The sequence below is a fragment of the Chelonoidis abingdonii genome, chromosome 1 (genome assembly GCF_003597395.2).
Source record: "Chelonoidis abingdonii isolate Lonesome George chromosome 1, CheloAbing_2.0, whole genome shotgun sequence".
Taxonomy (NCBI): domain Eukaryota; kingdom Metazoa; phylum Chordata; order Testudines; family Testudinidae; genus Chelonoidis; species Chelonoidis abingdonii.
In genome coordinates this window covers 311,436,812-311,462,018 of record NC_133769.1, presented here as the reverse complement: position 1 = coordinate 311,462,018, position 25,207 = coordinate 311,436,812, and the positions used below count along the sequence as shown (strand labels likewise).

The window sequence follows — 25,207 nt, the reverse complement described above, 5'->3', positions numbered from 1 at the left end:
TTTAGATTTGGCTATCCACGTTTTTGGAAATGAGGAGTAGAGAAATGAAGGAAATGAGCAGAGGTGTATGCCTAAGGGATACAAGGGAGACTAAGTAATATCTCTTTTGTTTTGTTGGTTCTAATGCTGGATAGAAACACGGATCTCTTCTGTAACTGAAGACTCAAGAATATTGATTGAAAATGTGGGGGTAGCAAAAGTTCAAGTGGAGTTGGGTTTTTTGTTTTGTTTTTTTGATATGTTGGTTTAAAGAAAAGTGCTAGCACTGAGAATGAAACAGGTAATTCAGACATGCTCTCTGCTTTGGCATGTCTATGCTGGTTTCAATTACAGTATCCTGGTTATGATCTATAAAGCAGTTATGGGCAGGATTCATCCTGGTTTTTCTATCTCTTTGTTTCCTCCTTCCTTTCTCCCTTCATTTACTTGGTTCAATCCTCAGAGCATGGATCATTTCACGGCTTAGTTGAAATGAATCTGCATATCAGAATTCTGAAAAATTCTGTTAAAGTCCGTCTTGCAGATTTCACTTTGTAATAAAATTAGAACTAAAATATCAAGGAATACTAAAATGTTGAGACATAGCATGGATTAAATGTTCAATGTATTGCATTTCCTGAGAGAATAAGCAATAATTTAAGCTTGCTAGACTTTTTAAAGAAATAGTGTTTGGACACCTGTGTTAGTGCATAATTGCAAAACATGCGCTTGGGATTCTAAATGATTATGGTTTATTGGTGGATATCAGTCCCAAATCATGTGTTTTGTTAATAAGGTGTTTAAAGCTAAATATTAAGGATCGTTTTTTATACAGTTAAGAACCACCAAAAGGGCTCAAGTGGTTTGTTTTAAAGTTTTCTGTCTCTTAAAGTGCTGATGTTTGCAACAGAATTTTACATTCATCATTAATTTGTTGCTTTACATCAAAACTGATGTTTTATTAAAAGGCTTTAATCTTATTTCTTTAGAATGAAAATTAGCTTGCCTTCCACTTTATGCTTTTCAGTATGGTAATGTCTGAATGTCTCAGGCCTGGTCCACAGTACGCCGTTAAATCGATTTTAACAGCGTTAAATTGATTTAACGCTGTACCCGTCCACACTACAGTGCTCTTTAAATCGATTTAAAGGGCTCTTTAAATCAATTTCTGTACTCCTACAAAACGAGAGGAGTAACGCTAAAATTGATAGTATTACTTCGGAATACGGTTAGTGTAGACGGAAATCGACATTACTGGCCTCCGGGAGGTATCCCACAGTGCACCACTGACCGCTCTGAACAGCAATCTGAACTCGGACGCAGTGGACAGGTAAACAGGAAAAGCCCCGCGAACTTTGAATTATATTTCCTGTTTGCCAAGCATGGAGCTCTGATCAGCATGGGTGGCGATGCAGTCTCAAATCCAAAAAGAGCTCCAGCATGGACCCGTACGGGAGATACTGGATCTGATCGCTTGTATGGGGAGATCAATATCTGTTCTATCAGAGCTCCGTTTACGGAAGACGAAATGCAAAGCATTTGAATAAATCTCCAGGCACACAGTGCTGCTTACAAGCGTAACGGCAAGCCGAGACTCAAATGGATCACTAAATGGAGGGGGAGGGGTACCTGAGGACTCCAGCTATCCCACAGTCCCACAGCATTCTCCGAAAATATTTGCATTCTTGACTGAGCTCCAGTGCTGTAGGTTCAAACACATTGTCTGGCGTGGTTAGGAATAGCTCCTCAGTTTATCTCCCCCCCATAGGAGTACCACGACCGTGAAAAGAAAAGGGAAAGAATCATTCTTGACTTCTTTCAATGTCACCGCTGTGTCTAACTGAATGCTGCTGGTTGAGCTATGCTGCAGCAGTGAAGCGCAGTATTCCGCTCCTCTCCCCTTTCCGGTGGCAGAACGGTGCAGTAGGACTGGTACGGTCCTTATGAACACGAGAGCGCAATGCTTGATGATTGTTCAAATACTAACAATGTTGGCACTGAGATGGGCCCAGCGGCGGGGGTGCTGGCTAAAAACAGAACAGGAAGATTTCCTGGATCACCCCAGTAGAATGTTAGCAGACGGCCTGGTAACTGTCTTCATCATAACACTGGGGGCTGAGCTTCAATTAACTCCCGTCCCTTTCCATATGTAATAGAAAATATTCAGTACTGCCTGGACTATCATAGCAGTGGGATGCCTGGGCTCCCTCTCCCCCACACCTCGCCGCTTAATGCTCTGCTGGACTATCATAAGCCCGGGGAGGCTGCTCCTGCTCAATTTCATGTTCACTAAAAACTCCTGCATGTCTTATACTTCCCATGACACAAATGGGCGGCGACACTGCCATGGTAGCACCAGGAAGGTTGGGGGAGGAAAGGGAAGCACGGGTGGGGTTGTTGCAGGGGACCCCCTAGTTGAATACTGACACAGAGCAGCTGTGCTCTCTGATAACTGATCCTCTAGTACAACTGCCCCATATTTCTAAGGCATGGGACTGACTTTTATTTTTAAAACCATAAAGGAGGGATTGAACTCAGGGAGTCATTTCCCCAGTTTTGCTTTTGCGCCCTCGGTCTGAATCTCAGGCCGGGGCACTCAATGAATAGGCAGTAGACAGTAGCAAAGGGGAGAGATCAACCGTCATCTCATTGCAGTTTAACTCGCAGCAGTAGACGGTACAGAACGACTGGTAACCATGCTCTGCTATCATGCAAAAGCAAAATGAATGCTGCTGTGTTAGCGCTGGAGTATCGCCTCTGTCTGCGGCATCCCAGTACAACACCAATCACGTGGTGACTGTAAAATAAAAAAAGCTGGAAAACAGGGCTCCATGGTTGCTGTGCTATGGCATCCTGCCAGGGCAAATCCAGGGAAAAGGGCGCGAAAGGATTGTCTGCTGTTATTTTCCCGGAGGAAGGAATGACTGATGACATTACCCAGAACCACCCGCGACAATGATTCAACCCAGAATTCCAAGGGGCAGGGGAGACTGCGGGAACTATGGGATAGCTATGGAATAGCTACCCACAATGCAACGCTCCAGAAATCGACGCTAGCCTCAGACCATGGACACATACCACCGAATTACTGTGCCTAGTGTGGCCGCGTGAAATCGAATTTATAGTATCTGTTTTATAAAACCGGTTTAATGTAATTCGGAATTATCCTGTAGTGTAGACGTAGCCTTAAACAGACATATTGGTCTGTAGTACATGGAAGTGAAACCTGCTAGTGATTATCTAAAGGTGTTTACTGCACATGGGTACTACAGCTAACTCAGTGATGTGTAAAACACTCAGGAATTCATGCCTGAACTGTTAATTTCACTGAGATTGATGCAAACAGTAAACTTCCCTAGTCAAATGCTAATTTTTGCAAAAAGCAAAACTCTCATGTACAGTGGGTGTTACGTCTTGAACCACCATATCTAGTCTTAAGATCTGACATCCAATGAGGAAAATAAATTTAAAAACATTAGGTACCCTGACGCTACCATGCACTAAATCTTGTTTTTGTATTGTTCAAGGCTAACTTGCCTATATCTGACATCCTAGTGTACCCACAGTGGTAATTCATCTGTGTGCAATCTGTCACTTTATATAACAGCCAGAATGGTTCAGGACAAAAGAGGAAAAACATAGCTTGGTGATGAATTCTTTAATCTGACAGGGGAAGAAAGAAGATCCCTGTACTTGAGGCATTTTCAGTTGTAGCTAGAGGCTGTTTTTCAAAGCAGTAAAAAATGTTCCATCACTTAACCAACCTGGCTGATTTAAGATTTCTTCTCGGTTTCTATTACCTGTAAGTTGTTGAGCTTCACATAACTGAGTGTAGAGAACCCCAGCGCTGAGCAATAATTCTAATTACTTGAACACACATTGCAACTGGAATTGGGAAACTTATGAGAATATTCAGAAGAAAAATCCCATATCCTATTCTCAGAGCAGCACTCCCTTAATCAGTTAAGGGTGTTTAAATTGAAGTCAGTCTCAGCATGGTAACTAATGAACCCTTCTCAATTTCTAATCTCTTTACTTTTATGAAGTTGACATATAGGGTAAATAAAATAGACTCCACTGGAGCACAGAACAATTCCAGAAATTAGAAAGTAATGGATCAGAATTATTAACGCACATTGTACATCGACAACATGTAGAAAATGCATTGCTCAAGACCAGTTTAGTATTAGCTGGTGAAATGTTTAAGAGGTGATTGGAAGTGGGGATGGGGGATAGGTAATAGAGTGTGTGTGTGTGTGTGTGTGCGCGCACGCGCCCACATGGGAGAGGTATGGCTATTGGTTGAGCCTGAACAGAGCGCCCAGTGCTGTTCAGTATGAGGGGGTGTAATGGGCATTCCGTGGAATACATGCAATAAATCTCCCTATAACACGTCTGTTATGTGTTCATTGCCAAGCTGGCTGTCATGGATCTAGTTAACATCAGCAGTGAGAATTATAAGGATTGAAAAAGCAAGATCAGAAGTTTTGTTTTAGCACAGATTTAGGACCTCTCTAAAGCCTTTAGTGTCTCCTGCAAAATTTAAGTTTTCATTTATAGAACATTTCTAGTCCTCCTGACTGTGAAGAGAGCTGTTTTGGGGCTGGTGAAATACTGCCTGTCAGACAAAATGAGGCAGGAGATCTGAGTGTGACTACCCCATTTATCTCAAGGGAGTGTTAACTCTGGAAGCCAAGGATACCAGTGCCAGCAATGCCTACGTCACTACCTTGATAAGTCTGTTTAAATTATCAGCTATGTGCTTTATCCAAAGGGATGGAAACCTTTTAAAGGGACACAATAAAAAGGCTGCCAACTTCATAGATGTTAAATAAGCACGTTTTATCCAAGGCTTGTAAAATGTATTCACACAGGCAAGTAGGACGCTTGTGAAGTGTTGCCCAAAGAATTCTCTTGCCAACCTTCTGGAAAAGCTATACACTGGCCCAGTAGCTAGTGCCCCCTCCAGCTTACCCCCATTACAACAGATAGAACACTGAGGGGAGGGGTAGAGTAGCAAAGACAATCCTAATCCCTGCTCCCACTCTTTGGATCCTTGTTGCAGCCTGGAATATGTAAAATCAAAATTAAGTAGCAGAGACATTTCCCCTCTCTCATATAAAGGTGGGATAGAGGGAAGAAAAGCTCACTTGACGACATTTTATTGACTATGGCCACAGCCCGATCAAAGGGATAGATACCATCAAGTAATCCATCCCCTGTCACTCAGCGCCAACAGTTGGCAGTCAAAGGCTTAGGATATGCAGAGCATGGTGTTGCATTCCTGACCATCTTGACTAATAGTCATTGATGGACCTATCCTCCATGAGCTTATCTAATTTTTTTTAACCCAGTTTCACTTTGCAACATCTCCTGGATGTTGCACATACTCATGGTGACCCTGTGTTGTATGAAGAAGTAGTTCTGTTTGTTCTAAACCTGCTGCCTATTAATTTCATTGAGTGCTCCCAGGTTCTTGTGTTATGTGAAGGGGTAAATAAAACCTCCCTATTCTTTCTCCACATCAGTTAAGATTTTATAGACCTCTATCATAGGCTTCCCCTTATCTCTTTTCCACGCTGAACAGTCCCAATCTTTTTAATTTCTCTTCATTCAGAAACTGTTCCATGCTCTTAATCATTTTTGTTGCCCTTTTCTGTACCTTTTGCAGTTCTAATAGATTTTTTGACACAGAGCAACCAGAACTGCACGCAGTATTCAAACTGTAGACGTACCATGGATTTATATAGTGGCATGATATTTACTGTCTTATCAATCACTTTCCTAACATTCTCTTAGCTTTAACTGCCACTGCACATTGACTGGATGTTTTCAAGGAATTACCCATAATGACTCCCAAGAGATTTCTTGAGTGGTAACAGCTAATTTAGACGCCCATCATTTTGTATGTATAGTTGGGATTGTTTTCCAATATGCCTTACTTTGCATTTATCAACACTGAATTTCATCTGCCATTTTCTTGCTCACTTATCCAATTTTGTGAGATCCCTTTGTAACTTTTCGCAGTCTGCTATGGACTCAGCTATTTTGACTAATTTTGTATTGTCTGCAAACTTTGCCACCTCACTGTTTGCCCCATTTTCCAGATTGGTGAGACGTGATTTCTCTTTACAAAAGCTATGTTGACTCTCCCCAACAGATCATGTTCATCTGCGTGTCTGATTATTCTGTTCTTTACTGTAGTTACACCTAATTTGCCCAGTACTGAAGTTAGGCTTACTGGCTTGTAATTGCTAGGATCACCTCTGGAGTCTTTTTTAAAAACCGACCTTATATTAGCTATGCTCCAGTTATCTAGTACAGAAGCTGATTTAAGTGATAGTTTAAGCCCCTTTGTTTTCAGTTTAAATAGATTTTTACTAAAAAATTCCCGCGTTTTACAAAAAGTAGTATTCAGTTTTTTCAGATTTTTCGTATCATTAAAATACATAAAAATAACTTGTCTTATTATGAAAACACAATACGTTGCATGAGATATATGTATTACGATAATACATTAGTCTATGTATATGCTAAGTTGCCCATTGAAGTAGGGCTATGTATTAATCGAGAACAGTGGTGGGCAACCTGTGGCATGCGACCTGTCAGGGTAATTTGCTGGAAGGCCGTGAGACAGTTTCTTTCCATTGACCTTCCACAGGCACGGCCACCCGCAGCTCCCAGTAGCTTCCCGGCCAATGGGAGCTGCGGGAAGCAGCAGCTAGCATGTCCCTGTGGCCTGCGCCGCTTCATGCAGTTCCCATTGTCTGGGAATGGTGAACTGCAGCCACTGGGAGCTGCGGGCAGCCATGCCTGCGGGTGGTCAATGTAAACAAAGTGTCTCTCAGCCTGCCAGAAATTGCCCTGATGAGGCTGTGTGTTTGCTGCAGGTTGCCCACCACTGGTCTAGAAGATACACACAATAAACAGACAGACACGCATGAGTACGGCTGCCCAGAGGAGGGGGCAGTTTGCCCTAGGTCCCAGGCCCTGCAGGGACCCCCACGAGAGTTTTTTTCGGAGCCACTAGAGCGGAATCTTTCACTCACTCTGGGGACCCCGGAAAACTGGCCCTGACTCCTCTTAGGGCCTTCAGTGCCCGAAGTGGCCAGAGCAGCCAAAGGTCAAGTAGGATGGCCGACACTACGGATGCAAGCCAGGTAACGGCGCTGGCTAAGGCCCTGGCATCCAAGGGCAAGCAGTTATGGAACTACCCTCTAAATCAGCTTACCTCAGAATCCCCCTATACAGTCTTTTACAAGAACAAGGTCTAGCTGCGGCCACACCCAGCCTTCCTGCCCAAGATGGTCTCACCGTTTTATATGGGCCAGGACATTTACTTATGTGACTTTTTTCCAAAGCCGCATAAGTTGGAGGAGAAGCGTCAGCTGCGTTTCCTAGACATCAGGAGGGCACTAGTTTTCTACACTGAAAGGACCAAGCCATTCCACAAGTCAGCGGTGTTTGTTGTGGTGGCAGACAGTATCCGCTCAAAGAATTTCTTCTTGGATCACTGTCTGCATTCGCTGCTGCTACGATAAGGCAAAGATACCACCTCCGGCAATTGTAGCCACCAATTCAACCAGGATGCAAGCCTCTTAGGCAGCTTTCCTAGTCCAAGTGCCAGTCCAGGATATCTGTAGGACAGCCACCTGGTTGTCTGTCCACACAATCACATCCCATTATGTGCTTATCCAGCAAGCTTGGGACGATGCGGCTTTGGTAGAGCAGTACTGCATGCCGCTAGACTGTGAACTCAGAGTCCATCTGTTCGAGATGTGTTGCTCATGTCCATTCCATTACCTGCCCCCTGCAAAAAAACAAACCCAATTTATTTTGTTATGCTAGATTTGCTGTCAAACAGTTTCTCTCAACTGGTGTGGATCCTTCAAACTGGGCCAGACTCTTCTGTTTTCCCCTGAGCAACCATACAGCCAGCCTTGGAAGACCCAAGGGTAATACAAATAATAAATATGCTGTGCCCTGTTTGAGATTACCTGTTTGTGGGGCCTAATCAAATATATCCACATAGGGAAAACGGGTGAAGGAAATACATAACATATATTGTCTAGTAGATGAAGCACAATATTCTGATTCACGAAAATTACGTTTTGTTCTCAAGCTTGTCACTGATCTGCTATGTGAATTTGGGCTCAATTTCATTTGTAAAAAGGAATAATAGTTATTTGAAAGCATTGTTAAGGTTAATTCCTTATCATTCGTTAAGTGCTTTGAGATCCTTCAGTGGAACCTATTCTGGAATTGCACATGATTATTACATTGCCCTCTGACTATGCTATCCAGCACCACTTTTAGTTTCTTGTCCTGGACTTCCCAGAGAAACAAGCTAATTTCTGATTCTCTAGCTCATGCATAGAGCATAAATATGAGTTGCATGTGACATCATTCATTCTGTTTTCTGTAACAAGCTGTAGTATTGTGAACTTTTTTCTAGAGGTATTATGCATGACCATATAAAGTATCACAAAATGTATCTGTGTCAAACCATTGCAGGATGATGATCAGGGATCCTAGAAATCTGTTTTCCACAGAAAAAAGCAGAATTTGCATTTGCACAGAGAATCTTTAGTTTTTTACATTTTGTGGGGGGGAAAAAATAACATTAACTATTAACTAAAGTTTACTGAAAGTATCAGTGTCATTTACTCAATGTACACAATCTCCCCCCTTGCTTATTTTTTGAATGTGCTTTAAATTTACAGCTGAACCCTGTTTAGTCAATCTAATTGGGACCAGGGCCAGATTGAATAATCAAACGTTGAGATAATCAGGAGAATCGGCAAAGAGCTTTCTATCCTTTATTTTAAAATGGTGGGGGGGAAGACTTCGCCTGATCGCCCAAGCCCCAACCGCTGTCAGCCGTGGACAGCTGGTGGCTCGGTTGATACGGAGAGCCGGATAATGGAAACTTGGATAAACAGGGTTCTGCTGTACATCAGTAAAACGTGTTCAGCTGATATACATGAACAGTTTGGTAGGGGGAGCGTCACTGTCATCATGGAGATTTACTTTATTCTAGTAAGAGTAAGAACACCGTAGAGAGCCTACTTTCAGGTTATAGTCACTAGTCATCACCATGACACAGACCCTGTTTTCCCCACGCATTTTCTGCATACTGAAGTTTTCTAGCTAATCCAGTGCTGGCACTTGTCTGTGTGCTTAATTACTGCTGTCACTTAACTACCAGAATTTAGCGTGAGAGAGCAACATGAGACAGTGGATTTTCTTTAAGCAGAATAATGAGAACATGTAACAATTAGCATACAGTACTCCAAAAAATGGAGGGCACAGGGGGACTTACTTTCAGAATTGGAGAAGTGTGCCCTGTTGAAAGAAGATATACCACCTGTGGCTGTTTATGTTTGTTAGGATTTCACTTCTCAAGATGTTAATCTTGCTTGATTTTATGTAACAGCACATCATGTGATCTCAAGCTCTGTGATGTCATCATTCGTCTGTCTTGTTTCTATTGATCATGACCCAACCACTGTTAAACACAGTAAACTTTGAATGGAGGCAAGGGAATAATCGTGAACAGCAAGGCTTTTTAATTCTTGAAAGTGGTGTTGAGTTCAGGGCTTGCAATTTAACAGTGGAATGCTAATTTTACTAATGCTAAGGACGTAGGTGTTTCTTCAGTGCTTCATTCTGTGAGAAATAATCAATAGTCATACTAAATAATCTAAATAGTCATGTCAATGAAAGTGACATTTCTCCAAGGACAAAACTGTGATGAAATAGCCATGAAAGTATTGTTCTTGGAGTTGGAACAGCATCTTAAGAGGTATTTGTAAAGCTTTTATTTTCCTTTAAGATTCTTGGTTGTTTAAGCAGTTCTTAAACTTACTGTTCGAGTGAGTGTTTAAAAATGATATTGCTACTCTTAAATTAAGGTGCTTGTCAGTTTATTAAAGCTGTTTCTCGAAAGAGAAGCCTGATACTGATTCAATGATAAGTGCTTTGCTATGCTGAGTAATTTTAACTTTTTCACCAGCACCTCCACTCTTTGAAAAGAGCTAGATCTATCTTGCAATTTAAAATTGAGATTTCATCAGAAACTGTTGGCAATCCGTGTATTTAGAAACTATTTTTTCTTTTAAAAAGTTGTGTGCTTTATAAATTCATTGCAGGTATATAATGTGGTGACTCGCTGCTGAAATGCATAACTTTTTTAAAAACCGAATAATCCTGTTTAACAAGATCAAAATTTTAGTTAGTTACAGAATGTTTTTGTACCCTTTTAAATGACTTTTTTAACAGAAGTTTTGCAGAGTTACATACTGCCTGTTTTCTACTCTCTTCAAACACCTACAAAGAAAAGTTGAATATATTATTTATATTGTTCTGTGTTACAAATTGAAATGATCTTGAATTGTGGTTTCATATTCAGCAAATCACTTAATGTTTGTTCTCCTTTGGCCACCTGAGCAGAGCTGCATGACATATTTGGCATTAATTTGCTTTACAAGTTTTGATTTTTATCCGATTCCTGATTAAAAGAAAATCTCAAGTATTAACTTGAAGAATGGGAGGGATTTTTTTTACAGAGCTTGAATTCAGGTACATGTAATATTGTTTATGAAAGTAGAAAAGCCTTGGTTCCTTCATGTTGCATAATTGCTATTTGTCTAGTGCAAATAAATACTTTTACCTTTATGGAGAAAATGTAATAACATAACGTTTTATATTTCCCAACAGCAATAATGGGTGTTATTTTTTTTAACAGGCCCTGTGATGACATGTAGGTTTTTCTGGATGGAGGAAGTTGGAGGGTAGATTCTCACCCTACCCTGGTGCCCTCCCTTCCCCCCAAACATATGAAAGCAACTTTCATACCCTTTGTTCAGGATCCTAGTCTCGGTATTAGTTGCTGTGTGATTATAGTGTAAACAGAGGATAAATAATACAAGCTTCTTTGCTTATGAAAATTTCAAAGGTTTGACTTGCTGTCTTGGTTTTGCCTTGCCCAGAAAATCTGGCATAATATACTTGGTTGTTTTTATTGTATTCAGGAACACTAAAATAGTAACTTAACACATTCCATTTGAAGGTGTTTTCATGTCACTGCCTTTAATAATGTCTTTAGAGAGAAACTTTCTCCATAGTGTGAGTGGAGTCTTCAAACAAACAAAAACACAACCCTCTTAATTTATACATTGCGAAGCTGCTATTAGTTTAGTTATCTAATATTGGGATTCATTCAGCAGGCAACTGTTTAAAAATGTTTGACTTGTAAGTATTCTCAAATGTTGAACGTAAATACACTATTACGCTGAACTGGTTGGTATCTTAGCACTTAACAAGGCTAGCAATCATCGATAACTCATTTCAAACGTAGCTGGTGACAACAGTTTACAGATGCGTCCCTGCTCATAAACAATATATGTGAGTATTCCAGCAACCTGGGTTACTGCATATTTCCAAACTAGGAATATATTTCTCAATGTTTGGATCAACCAATCATAGCCCAGAAAAAGAGCAACAAGCATGTTAATCATGGAGAAAAAAGATTTTCTGACCTTTCTGCCCTACAACTTGAAGCTTTGTTATAAGCGATATTCAGTCTTACATAATGCTGTTAGATACAGTACCTCAGCTCATGAAAACACCCATCAGCAGCTGTTGTATAAACAAGATTTGTGTGTACTTTACTGTGTTCCTTGTTTCAGCAGGTTACCTCTTTTCATTTACTAATTATTTTGCTGCTTCTTTGATGTCCCCTATTGTATTCCACTGAGGGTTATGCATAAACACCATGTGTCCGGAATCAGCGAATTTGAAAGTAGTGTGCCTTGGTCCACACATGCACCTTGGCTCGCCTCGTGCTCCTATCTGAGGCAATAAACGGCAGGGCGGACCACAATATGCATATTACTTCATTTCCCGTAGAAGCGTGTTGGATAATTATACTCTAGATGGTTTTTCCGGAAACTAGGATTGGATAATAGACATGGTACCCACCAGTTTCAAAATAAGCAGAACCCTTTGTCTTCCTTAGTTTTTATTGGCTGCTGCCACCGTGTCATTTCCCACCTGGAAGAGATGGACACCACTGAAATGCCATGTATAGCTTAGAAGGGCTCATCATTACTCAGTTGTCTCTTCACTGAAGACATGACTGTTGCAAAGCAATCACTGTTGAAGAACACACACAGTATAGATATAAGTAGTCTGTAATTGCTAATCTGCATGCGTAAAAGATTTATTTTAGAGCCTGTTTTTCTATGTGCTAGGTCTTTTTACTATAAGACATCTGTATTTTTATTACTGTGAACTCTTGGCAGTGACCATTGTAATTAAAGGGTGAGGTTGTAAAACACTTTCCATTATAATGCCCATTTTCAGATGCTTATAACTTTGTGCAACAATCATTCTTTGGGCTAAAATTTTCCATGTTTGGTCTCTTGTGATGGTTTTTTAACAGTCCTATTGCTGACGTAGCTGATTAAATGTTGCAATTTAGCTTGGAAATAATATTCGTTGAGGAACAGCGCATGACCTTAGTCTAAAAAAAACAACCTGGTGTTGATTTGATTGAATGAGTGTTTTAAAAATTGCCTTTTGAGCGTGAAGAGTAGAGGGTTTTTTGCTAAGCTCATTAAATGTGCCATGAGGGAATGATGCACTGTGTGTGTATGCACAGCAAATTTAATTTTCACAGTGAATTGCTTAATCCCCCAAATTCCTCCAGCCCAGCCAATCCCCAGATACTTAAAAGTATCCCAGGGTCTGGCAAAAAGGGTTTTTTGCTTCTGGAGCAGGTTTGAAATATTTAGTCTCTTGGAGCCACTAGTTGAAATTGAGGCAGGTTTGGCTCAAACCATTCTCTTTGAGAGAGGCTGAGTTCCATGCAGTTTACTACATAGAATTTTAAGAGCCAACCTTAATAATAAGATCTCCGTTGGCTGTGTGTGGATGTTAAAATGCCCATGACACATTTTGTATGAGCTGGGGTTTGCTCCGATGTCGTCGTATAAATTTTCCCCTTCACTCATGGTCATGCAGCAACCTGTGTGCATCATTTGGCTGCTGCCCTCTATCCCCAGAGGCTGCTGCAATGCCTGGGTGGACATGCTTTGGCCGTCAAAAGGAGTTGTATAAATGCACAATATAATCTCAGCCAAAAGCCTTTGTTAGCAAACTGCTGAGGTTGAGGAGTGCTGCTCCAAACAGTTAAATTACACGTGTTGATTTCAAAAAAGGGGGAAATAAATTAACAGTGGAAATAACAAGTTAAGGTTAGGTGTACAATTCTAACGCTGTTCAATAATAAATACCTATAGACTTCTGTCTGCAACAATAAATTAAACTTAATCCTGCTTGTAGTGAAAGCAGCCTCCCTCTAGTGTTCCTCCTTTGTTCCATTCATAGTTTGAGGCCAGAAGGAACCATTAGATAATCTAAGATCTCCTGTACAGTAACTCCTCACTTAAAGTCGTCCTGGTTAATGTTGTTACATTACTGATCAATTAGGGAACATGCTCCCTTCTAAACTCATTTGGCAGCTGCCTGCTTTGTCCACTGCTTGCAGGAAGAGCAGCACGTTGCAGCTAGCTGGTGGGGGCTTGGAACCAGGGTGGACCAGAAGCCCCCTATCAGCTCCCCGCTCCCCTAAGTTTCCTGTGCAGCAACTGCCCAGCTGGCTAGCAGTTGCAGCTGTCTCTCCCCCCACTGCCATGTGCTGCTCCTGCCCTCTGCCTTGGAGCTGCTCCCCAAGCCTCTTGCTTGCTGTGTGGGGAGGGGGGAGGTGTCTAATGTCAGGGTGTCCCTGTCCGCAGTGCTCCTACACCCCACTTACCCCTTCTTCTCCATATAGAGCTGGGTGGGGACATGGAGGGGGAGAGAAACCCTGGGGCAGCAGCTGCTGTCTTAACTTCCTGATCCACTTAAAAAGACAATGCACTTAAGAGTGGGTCAGCTTACTTAAAGGGGCAGTGTGCATCTCTCTCCACCCCCCCCGCCCCACACAAGGTGTGTGTGTGTCTGTCTGTCTGCTATGCTATCTCCCCTCCCCTCCATTCCTGCAGCCTTGTAGAGTGAGAGGCTACATTAACAACAACGTGTTAACCCTGGAGGGCTCAGCCGAGTGCTAGTTCATCATTTAGCACAGGGGTTCTCAAACTGGGGGTCGGAACCCCTCAGGGGCCACGAGGTTATTACATGGGGGGGGTTGGAGCTGTCATCCTCCACCCCAAAATCTGCTTTGCCTCCAGCATTTATAATGGTGTTAAATATATAAAGTATTTTTAATTTATATGGGGGGGTCACAGAGTCTTGCTTTGTGAATTTATATGCTTTGTGAATTTATATGGGGGGGTCACAGAGTCTTGCTTTGTGAAAGGGGTCACCAGTACAAAAGTTTGAGAACCACTGATTTAGTAGCAAGGCATTCCCTGAGACTATCCCACCCTCTTCTACCCTCTAACTTCACCACCTCAACCTAACTTCACAGTCATCATAACTGTGAATGATATGTAATTGTTTTAAAACATGTACTGTGTGTGTGTGTGTGTAGATAGATTTTTTTTGTCTGGTGAAAAAAATTTCTCTAGAACCTAACCCCTGTTTACATTAATTCTTACGGGGACATTGAATTTGCTTAACATAGTTTTGCTTAGTCACATTTTTCAGGAAGTGAGGAGTTACTGTATAACACAATATTACAATATTAAGTGAGGAGTTACTGTATAACACAGGCCATTAAATTTCCCTCATTCCTCCTATACTGAGCCCAGTAATTTTGTGTTTGATTAAAGCATATCTTCCAGAAAAGCATCCAGTTTTGATTTAAAGGCCTCAAGAGATGGAGAATTTAATACTTCTTTATGTAGTTGATTTTAATGGTTAATCAGTTTCATTTTTCTTTTTGTCTTTTCTGTTTAATTGTACCTTATTTCTTTTCATCTGTCTGGCTTCAGTTTCCAGCCACTGGTTCATATTATGCCTTTCTCTGTTAGGTTAAAGAACCCTTTAGTATCAAGTATTTTCTCCCCGTGGAGGTACTTATACACTGTAATCAAGTCACTTCTCAGTCTTTTTGATACAAATAAACAAATTGAGGGTTTCTTCCAGTTGTCAAATCATTTTTGTGGCTCTTCTGCACCATCTCCAGTTTTTTCAACGTCGTTTTTAAAATCAGCAAAGAATCCTTATAGACTAACAGATGTTTTGGAGCATGAGCTTTCATGGGTGAATACCCACTTCATCAGATGCATGACACCTTTTTAAAATGTGGACATCAGAATTGTAAATAGCATTCCAGCATATATTGACATGTCATACTAGGACAGGGGTCGGTAAGCACCCTGGCGGGCCGGGCCAGTTTGTTTACTTGCCGCGTCGGCAGGTTTGGCCAACCGTGGCTCCCACTGGCTGTGGTTTGCCGTCCCAGGCCAATGGGGGTGGCGGGAAGCGACGCGAGCGAGGAATGTGCTGACCACGGCTTCCCACCACCCCCATTGGCCTGGGACAGCAAACCACGGCCATTGGGAGCAGCGATCGCCTGAGTCTGCCGATGTCGCAGGTAAACAAACTGGCCCAACCTGCCAGGGTGCTTACCCTGGTGAGCCACGTGCCAGAGGTTGCAGACCGTTGAGATACACCCTTGAACAGACCAGATTGAGGCATAGACTTGTACCTCAGCTCCCAGAGTCGTGATGAAATCAAAAGTTCAGCTTTCATTTAAAAACTGGCTTTGCTTCTAGCCATTGTGGTTACTCAGGAAACTTGAATGGTGTGACTGATGCAGTAGTGTATCCCTGAATTTACAGAGAGCCTCTAGTAGAGGGAGTAGCAGTAGCCAGTAGAGCCAAGGAAGAATTAACATGTTCTATACCTAGGACCCCCGAAGCAGACCAGGCAGCCCTTCTCAGCTCCAGCGGTTGCCTTGAGTGGTTTTGGGGGAGGCTTGGATGCCTCTGTGGGCTCTGTGAAATTAGTTCCACTTGGGTGGGGCTCAAATGTCCTCTGGGCTGTGTTTCTTTGACCATTTGTCTCCACTGGTCAATTCAGTGGGGAGGAGGTGGTACTCTAGCCTGTTTCAATGAGACCTAGATCAAAGCAATCTAATGAATGGTTATTGTGCTTCAGCAGGGTCCACATAGACAGTGTGCAGCAGGCTGGTGGGGAGTAGATTCACTCCCCAGCTTGCTGCAAGCTAAATATTCACGTAGATATACCCTTATACCACCTACTAGTGAGGTGCCATTCAGAATAGATGTGCACAGACCTTTGTGTGGTTCACTCTCTCCTCCATGCTTTCAGAGCATTGTAATGATTAATGGTGTTGGCATTTTAAAATTGTCATTGAGTTAACTCCCTATTTAAGATGAATGAGGAAGCTCACATCTTTGAGCACTTTCAGGTTCCAGGCATCACTAAGGCTATGGCTACACTAGCACTTTTGTTAGTAAATGTATGTCACTCAGGTGTGAAAAAATGCCCCACTGAGTGACACAAGTTACACCAACCAAAGCACCATTGTAGACAATGGTACTGATATAGCTACCTCCGCTGATTGGGAGCGGTTTAATTATGTCGATGGGAGAGCTGTCTCCTGTTGACATAGAGCGGCTACTGCATCCATGCAGCTGTGCCATGGTAAGCTCGCTAATGTAGACTCTTCTGGGGAGTGGAAGAGAAAGAGGGTTTGGTAACCAGGAAGGCTGAAGGCTTTTTTTAAAAAAACAAACAAACAAAAAACTGACTTTGGAGAATAAGATGACACCACCCCACCACCCCCAAAAAAGTACTGGGTCAGTGACCCAGCATGGACTAGCCCAACTCAATTCCTGGTTTGAACAAAGGATTTTTGTAAGGGTATAAAAAACATTTAGTGCACCATTCTTCAGGCAGTAGACCTAATATAATACTAGGGAATGATGAGGACTGCTCCGTAATTAATAGGGACAATGTTAACAGAAATTTAGCCAATGCCAAGTACTTTAAAGAGATTAACCAGGTGTTGCATAGGTATGAAATTCTAAGTCTTAATCTTTACTTGGCAAATTATATATTAAAAGATTACACGATAGATCTTCTGTAGTTCTCAGAAGGTCAGGGGTGGCTGGGTGTCAGTGGCTTCTGTCCAGGACAGCGGTGTTGAAATGGTGTCTTAGTTCCAGTTTACGGAATTTGTGTTCTGTCTGAAAGCCAGCAGAGTTTCAAAGCCTTGGAGAGTGAGGCCCCAAGCCTGTCTTGCCCAGAGGCCTCTTTATGCCACTGGATGGTGTGAAGAAGGGTCCTAAAGGCAACAAACTTCCCCCAGGCAATACCTGCAGTGTTCCCCTGTTGGTGAAATGACTACACCAGTCCCTTACAATTTTCCCTGTAGGAGGCATGTCTGGGGTACATGCGAAGGAGGATGCTGAACTGGAGCTCCACTGTGCTGTGACTAGAGAGAGAGGCATGGGGAACCCAAGAATAAATTACAGAGTACCCTGAGGCTCTTACAGTTTACACTGAAGGTAGGCAGACATCCCCCACCCCTACAGTATCAAAAGGCTTAAATGCAACTTTGTCCCCACCCCTGCATTCCTGTGCTGAATTAAAGGTAGATAATCATGATGTACAAAATAGCAAATCAGATATTTATAATACATGTTTTGTTCTTTATTTCTTCCTATTCTATAGTTTGAAATTGCTGAAGAACATTCATATACTTATAGATTCTAAGGGCAGAAGGGACCATTGTGATCATCTGGTCTGACCTCCTGTGTAACACAGGCCAGAGAACTTTCCCAAAATAATCCATAGAGCACATCTTTTTGAAAAACATCCAGCCTTGATTTAAAAAATGGAGTGGTGGAGGATCTGCCATGACCCTTGGTAAATTTTTTCCAGTGGTTAATTATTCTCACCATTAAAAATATAGGCCTCATTTCCAGACTGAATTTGTCTAGCTTCAACTTCCAGTCATTAGAGCATGTTACAGCTTTCTCTGCTAGATTGAAGAGCCCATTATTAAATATTTGTTCCCCATGTAGGCACTTACAGACTATAATGAAGTCACCCCTTAACCTTCTCACTGTTAAGCTAAACAGAGCTCCTTGACACTCTCACAGATTTTTTAATCTTTTAATCCTTCTCATGGATCTTTTCTGAACCCTCTAAAATTTTTTTCTCATTTTTTAAATTGTGGATACTAGATCTGGACACAGTATTCCAACAGCAGTTGCACTAATGCCAAATACAGAGGCAAAATAGCCTCTCTACTCCGCCTCAAAATTCCCCTGTATACGCATCCAAGGATTGCATTAGCCCCTTTGGCCACAGTGGGAGCTCATGTTCAGCTGATTATCCACTACAACTCCTATATCTTTTTCAGTCCCTGCATTCCAGCATAGATTTCCACCATCCTCCAAGTGTGGCTGACATTCTTTGTTCCTAGATGTGTACATTTACATTTATCTGTATTAAAACACACACTGTTGGCTTATGCTCAGGTCATCAAGCAATTAGGGTCACTCTGAATCAGTGACCTATCCTCTTCATTATTTACCACTCCTCCTATTTTTGTGTGATATGCAGTCTTTCATTGGTGACTTTTCTATTTTCTTCCAGATTATTGATACAAATGTTAAATAGCATAGGGTAAGAACGATTATCAGAGGATCCCACTAGAAACACATCCACTCAATGACTGCTCCCTGTTTATAATTGTATTTTGACGCCTATCATTTAGCCAGCTTTTAATCTATTTAATGTGTGCCATGTTAATTTTATATTCTTTATTCATTTTTTGATCAAAATGTTGTGTGGCATCAAGTCACACTTTACAGAAGTCTAAGTATATTACATCAATGCTATTACCTCGATCAACTAAATTTATAATCTCATCACAAAAATAAACCCATGTTGATTTGCATTAGTTATATTGCCCTCTTTTTTAATTCTGTGAGTCCCATGTAAGATGTTCCATTATCTTGCCAGTGGTTAGTATCAAACTGCTAGGCCTGTAATTACACAGGTCATTCCATTTACCCATCTTAAATACTGTCACATTAGCTTTCTTCCAGTCTTCTGGAACTGTTCCAAGACTTTCGAAAATAACTTTAACGGTGCAGCAATTCCTGAGTCATCTCTTTTAAAACGCATAGATGCAAATTATCTGGATCTGTTGATTTTTAAATGTCTTAATATTCGACTCTGCTGTTTAACATTCTCTTGAGATACTAATGGAGAAAGTCTTACCATATGATGAAACCGCATATCTGCTTTTTCCCCAAATACAGAACAAATATTTATAGGGCAGAAGTGTTCATTCTGCATTATTATTAGGCTTAGAAGGAGTAGATTTTAATCAGTAAATGTGGGTAAACTTAGATTTCACCACACATACAAAAAAATATTTTAAAAATCTGTGTTGATTGAAGTTTAGATAGGCAAAGTAAGGAAAATGCTGTTTGGGAATTTTGATTTAAGGTTATTTACTTTGTAAATTTTGATATGTAAAGTTGACAATTGGTGTTTAAATGGTTATGGAGCTTTTAACTTTTTAAATCTGAAATCTACTGTCATTAAAAAATTCTGACTCTTCTCATAATTTCCTGCAACTGAAAAGTTAAATCCATGAAAAATTAAAAGCTTTATACCCACAATTTTGTGCAAGTTGTAAAAATTTAAATAGATGAAAATCTCATAAAATAAACATAAATATTCATCAAAATAATAAAAAATCTAATTCTGCCAAGTGTAATTATTATTGATAATTCTACCATTTTATATAGTAATGGACCAATGCCTATTTAATATGTTTAGCATTAATTTCTGAAAAAATGGGGTGATTTTGAACAGCCATTATTTTTTCCTAGCTGAATGTGATTTTAAAACAAAATGTTAGTGTGCAGGTGGTTGGCTTAAGGACAAGGGGTCATAGCAATTTCCCTTTACCCTACTTTGTTCCCCTATATTTTTGCTTCCCCTTTCTCGGGATCTCATAGAATTTTACTGTTCCCTAAGAAATTATAATAGTGGCCTGATCTCCAAAGTTTATGTAAGTCGGTGGAAGGATTCCCATTGACTTTCATAGGCTTTGAATCAATGCCTAGGAGCCTTGACTTGGCTTCTAATGTAATTTCTTAAGTATAGGCTTAATTTTAAAAGTGTGAGCCTGAAGAGGGAAGTGACCATCAAAGGAAAACTACTGTCCAGCTAGAAACCTAGTCCAGCTGCTCTGCTAGACAAAAGGCCGGGGTGCTTTGAAATGAATTTAAAATAGGTTAGGAGCCAATTCAAGACTCCCAATGCAACTTCAAGGGGAGCAATAAAAAGAAAAAACAGTCAGGAAAAAAAAGGAGAGATGAAAGGGGTGAGCAGTAGAAAGTGGATAGATGGAGGAGGAGGGGTGAAAGAGAGAGGGGAGCAGATAACTTGTCCTCTCTTGCCAAAATACATAGGGATTTGTTGGTTTTTATCTGGGTGATGAGGTCCCAGCCATGCACTGCCGGGAGCTAGTGTGGCTAGTGGCTGTGACATCACCAACAAGGTCCAGATGGCCTGTCAGAACAGACCAGTGTTGAGAGCTACATTCTAATATAAGATAACTTGTGCTTTTCAAATGCATGTGATCTCACTGCTGCCAAGTGACCACCTGATTGTTGGTTTTGTTTCTTTTTTCATGGTAGGTGTAACTAGAAATACTCCAGTAATTTCCTTTCATTTAACATTGAAGTGCAGTTCTCTAAAATGTACATTATGTATTTTCTGAACAGCAGGATTATGCAGCATGAGTGTTTTCTCCTCTAAAGTGTTTCCTTTAGCTTTACGGAAACCAGTACACATTGGAAGTACAGATGAAAGCATGGAATCAAATTTGAACTTTGAGTAACTTTTTAGTTTTCTGGCAAGTAAATTCACATAAGGATGTATCAGATGAAATTATATATGCAGTCTTCTAAAGCCTGGAAGCTCTGAAAGGCTATGTACTGACTGCAGAGCGAGCAAGCATATTCAAAGGTCAGGATGATCTCTTGTATGAGATCAAAAAGGAAGAATAAAAGTGAGGTCTGTGCCGGAGAGCTGGCCAGTGTCAGAGGAAGAAGAGCTCTTGTAATGTTCTTTCAACCTTCCACACACCAAAATGCCCTCTCCTGGATCAGTCCTTTTAATACCCCGTTCCCTTTTGGACCAGTTGCATAAGAGTTACGGTAGGGTTAGGGTGGGAATAAACCTAACTGTGGTCCATGAAGAGGAAGGGACAGATTGGGTCCCTGACAAAGGATTACCTCATTTAAAATTTTAAAAGCACAACTCTTTAGTGGGTGGGTCCTTTCCTCCCCATGAGTGTTAGACAGAAGCAATTATAGCACTCCAAGGAGAGCTTTCAGTTATATTGAGTTTAGGTATTTCAGATTTACAGACAAGGAAGTGTTTGGTTCCCAAACTAGGTGGTACTTCATACCTACTCAGCCCTAGATTCAGGTAGGTAGTGTCCTGGATGCTAATTGCAAGGTATAGAGTAACCATGAAAGTTAGATCTCTTAATACAAGAGATTAAGCCCAACAGATTCTATTCCTATAATTCAGATTGTGTTGCTAGACATAGTTACTTGTTTCTGGAAGGATTCTTCGATAACCTCAGAATATTTTAGTTCTTCCCACCCCTGAGGTCTTCTAAAGATGTCTGGATGTTTCTTGAAGGTTGTAACCTCTCTCTCCCTCCCTCCCTCCTTGCTGAAACTCCTGAACTGGAGAAAGAGACTTTTTTTTAATCAAGATTTATTGCATCACCATTAAAATCAGTGATGTGCTGTGATGACATCCTCATGAAAACAAATGAGGTTTAATTAGCTATCTGTTTTCCTATAGAAATGGAAGAGCTGTGACCAGTATCCTATCCCCAGAGAAGTCAGTTTGACACTTTTTTGTGTGTTTGTCCTTTGATTTTATATCAACTTGCTTTTAAATGCATCCTTCTGTCTTCTGGGTAGAGTGCAAAGCATATCATCATATATGTACTATAATTACAGATACTGGTGTTATACTACTGCTGGCCAAGTAGGTTGTATGTAGGGTGGAATGAATGTTCTTTCCACTTCATAGTTCATTATTTTTTCTACACCTTGCTGATGGTAAAAACAAAATTAAACATGGTAAGTGACACATTGGTTCTTTTTCATTTCATTTGAGGTGTTAGATTCTAATCTTCTTTAACACTGCTTTTAAAAATCCATGAAAAAAACAAAAAAGGAAATTCACATGCAATCAAACCACAGGTTTAAATAGCTTTAAGGTTTTAGCAAAAAAAAAAAAATTAACAAAGCTAATACTATAGAAATATCTGGTACTCAATGGCTCTTTAGTTTAACTGACAGACATAACAAGATCCATTGGCTGGAAGCTGAAGTCAGCAAAGTTCAAACTCAAAATAAGATGCAATTTAACCTTTTGGAACGGATTGCCAAGTGATGTGGTAAATTTTCAGTGGCTTGGAGTCTTTGAATCAAGATAGAATGGCTTTCTAAAAAATGTTTTAGCCCAACCACAAGCTGTTGGGCTAGATATGGGAATTGCTGGCTGAAAGTCTATGGCCTGTGGCAGATTAGGTGATTATAATGGTCTCCTCTGTCCTTAAAGTCTATGAAATTCACAGTTAAGTCAGGAGAAGCTATTCAAAAGACCACCCCTTTAAACTGACCAAACTGAACCTGGTTAAAACTGGCTGGAAACCTTGTCTTCATTTAAATCAGTGGCAGTTTTACTATTGACTTCAGTGGGGCCAAGATTTTAGCCTAGATAATTAGAGTTTTGTGGATTTCTGTCAGAATCATTACACTAGTTCCCCTCCTTGTGTGTGCCCCCCTCCCCCACCTCCCCGTGGATATATATAGGTTTGAATTTAGGGATTTTTAAGGTAACTTTACTTAAGCCACTAGTCCAGTTCTGTATATTCCACATTAAAATCCCCTCTAAAGTAATGAAAGCAAATGTTTTGCAGGACTCAATTACTGCAGTCTTTCTTCCATTGCTCCACCAAAATGGTTATAACGCAGTTGGTTCTTAATGTTTTTGTGACTGAACCACATTTTGAGATATTTCAGCTTTTTACAGTTGAGAAATATACTTAAAATTGTGTTACCCATAGCAGGGGACTGTCATGTTGTTACAGGCCCTAAAATGATCAGTTTTTCTAGTGTTTTGTAGTGTAGAAAAGACAAGATTTATCTCAAATTTGGGAGATATTTGTTCTGTATTTAAAATCTCTGTTTCTAAAGAGAGGAGAGCATTGTCAAGGTACTTGAAAGATTAAATCAAACCCCACCAGAAGTAGAAAAAATGCGGCCGGGGGGGGGGGGGGGGTCTTTAACAAGCACATAAAAACAAACTGAACCTCAAACAGATTGCAGGGTCTAAATGAGTCTGTGCAAAATATTTTTCTAATTATGTGCTGAAGATGAAAAGTTTTTAAGGGCTAAATATTATTGAGACGAGGTAATTTTTAATGAGAGACAAAAAATGGAATCCCTACAAAAAGTAGTTTGTTCCATAGCTGAAAAGATTGGCAATTTGCAGTTGTTAAGATAGTTAACTGATCTCTGTATGTAAAGACCAGAGCATGCATATCAGCTACTTGATTAGCATTGTACTTGGATGCATTCTTTACCCACTAAATACATCTCAGCATTATATATTACTTTATTTATTCAGTGCTTTATTTGTACCATGTCTGTGGTGCTTTACAAATGTTAGCTTCCAAAGGGTGATACAGTCTTGCAATGAGCTCTGTGTGGGTGGACCCTTTGCATGTGTGAACCTTTTTGCAGGTTCTGGGTTTAAATAGGACAGAAATTAGCCCTAGATGCTACAGATTCTTATACACAAGAATAACATGAGACATGTGAGTAATGCCATTGAACTCGTGGGTGTAAAATTTTTAATGTTATACAAGCATTTCTAGAATCGGGGGCCTGACATTGTAATTTTTGTGGGAAGGGCCATGTCTAATGTACATTGCCTATCAATGTACAATGCCTGGTACAATGGGGGTAGACCTCATGTTTGAGGACTCTATGTACTACCATAATGCAAACTATAAATAATAAAAATACATTGTTGGGGGAGAGAAGAGAAAGGGATAGTGAAGTGGGATCACCGATCAAAGGGAAAGGAAGAAATGAGTTTGAGAGCAGATTTTTGTTGCTCTCCTTTGACTTTTCTTGCTACATCAATCAATTAAAATTCTTTAATGGTGTCAACAAGCATGTGGACAAGGGTGATGTAGTAGATATAGTATATTGGACTTTCAGAAAGCCTTTGACTGTGTCCCTCATCAAAGGCTGTTAAGCAGTGTACGCAGTCATGGGATAAGAGGGAAAGTCCTCATGGATCAATAACTGGTTTAAAGATAGGAAACAAAGGTTAGGTGTAAATAGTTTTCAGAAAGGAGAGAGGTAAGTTACGGGATCCCTTGAGGATCTATATGGGACCAGTACTGTTCAACATATTCATAGATGACCTGGAAAACGAAGTATAAACAACGAGGTGGCAAAGTTCGCAGAGGATACAAAATTACTTAAGTTAGTTGAATCAAAATCTGACTGAAGAGTTAGGAAGAGATCACACAAAACTAAGTGATTAGGCAACAAAATAGCAAATGAAATTCAATGTTGACAGATGCAAAGTAATGCATATTGGAAAACATAATGCCAACTGTACATACAAAATGATGGAATCTAAATGAGCTGTCACTGCACAAGAAAGATCTTGGAGTTGTCATGAATCATTCTGTAAAAACATCTGCTCAGTGTGTAGCAGTAGTCAAAAAAACTAACAGTATATTAGGAACCATTAGGAACAGATAAAACAGAAAATATTATAATGCCACTATATAAATTCATGGTGTACCCACACTTGAATACTGCGTATACAGTTCTGGTCACCCCATTGCAAAAAAGGTACATTAGAATTGGAATAAATACAGAGAAGGGCAACCAAACTGATTTGTGGTATGGAATAGCTTCATGGAACATGAGGAGAGAAGAAAAAGACTGGGATGCTAAACGTGGAACAGAAGATTAAGGGGGCTATGATAATGATCTGTAAAATCATCAATGGGGACGTGTTATTTACCTCTTCACATAACACAAGAACAAGGGGCCACCTAATGAAATTAATAGGCAGCAGATTTAAAACCAACTTAATGCAGTGCACAGTCAACCTGTGGAACTCATTGCCAGGGGATGTTGTGAAGGCCAAGTATCAGAGGGGT

The 25,207-nt window shown here is 40.5% G+C and overlaps 1 protein-coding gene across 3 annotated transcripts in view; it reads left to right on the top strand.

Annotated features, from left to right (window-relative positions):
• TSC22D1 (TSC22 domain family member 1) overlaps positions 1–25,207 on the top strand; it is a 131,114-nt gene that overhangs the window by 96,600 nt on the left and 9,307 nt on the right. Inside the window, exon 2 of one of the 3 annotated variants that reach the window (XM_075061571.1) lies at positions 10,727–10,876. The exons of 1 other annotated variant lie outside the window; for it this stretch is intronic. In XM_075061571.1, the coding sequence (XP_074917672.1) occupies positions 10,727–10,745 (19 nt within the window). In that variant the 3' untranslated portion in view covers positions 10,746–10,876. Of the gene's footprint in view, positions 1–9,616; positions 9,785–10,726; positions 10,877–25,207 lie in introns of those variants that run through there. One more of the 3 variants, XM_032781761.2, reaches the window with a different exon arrangement.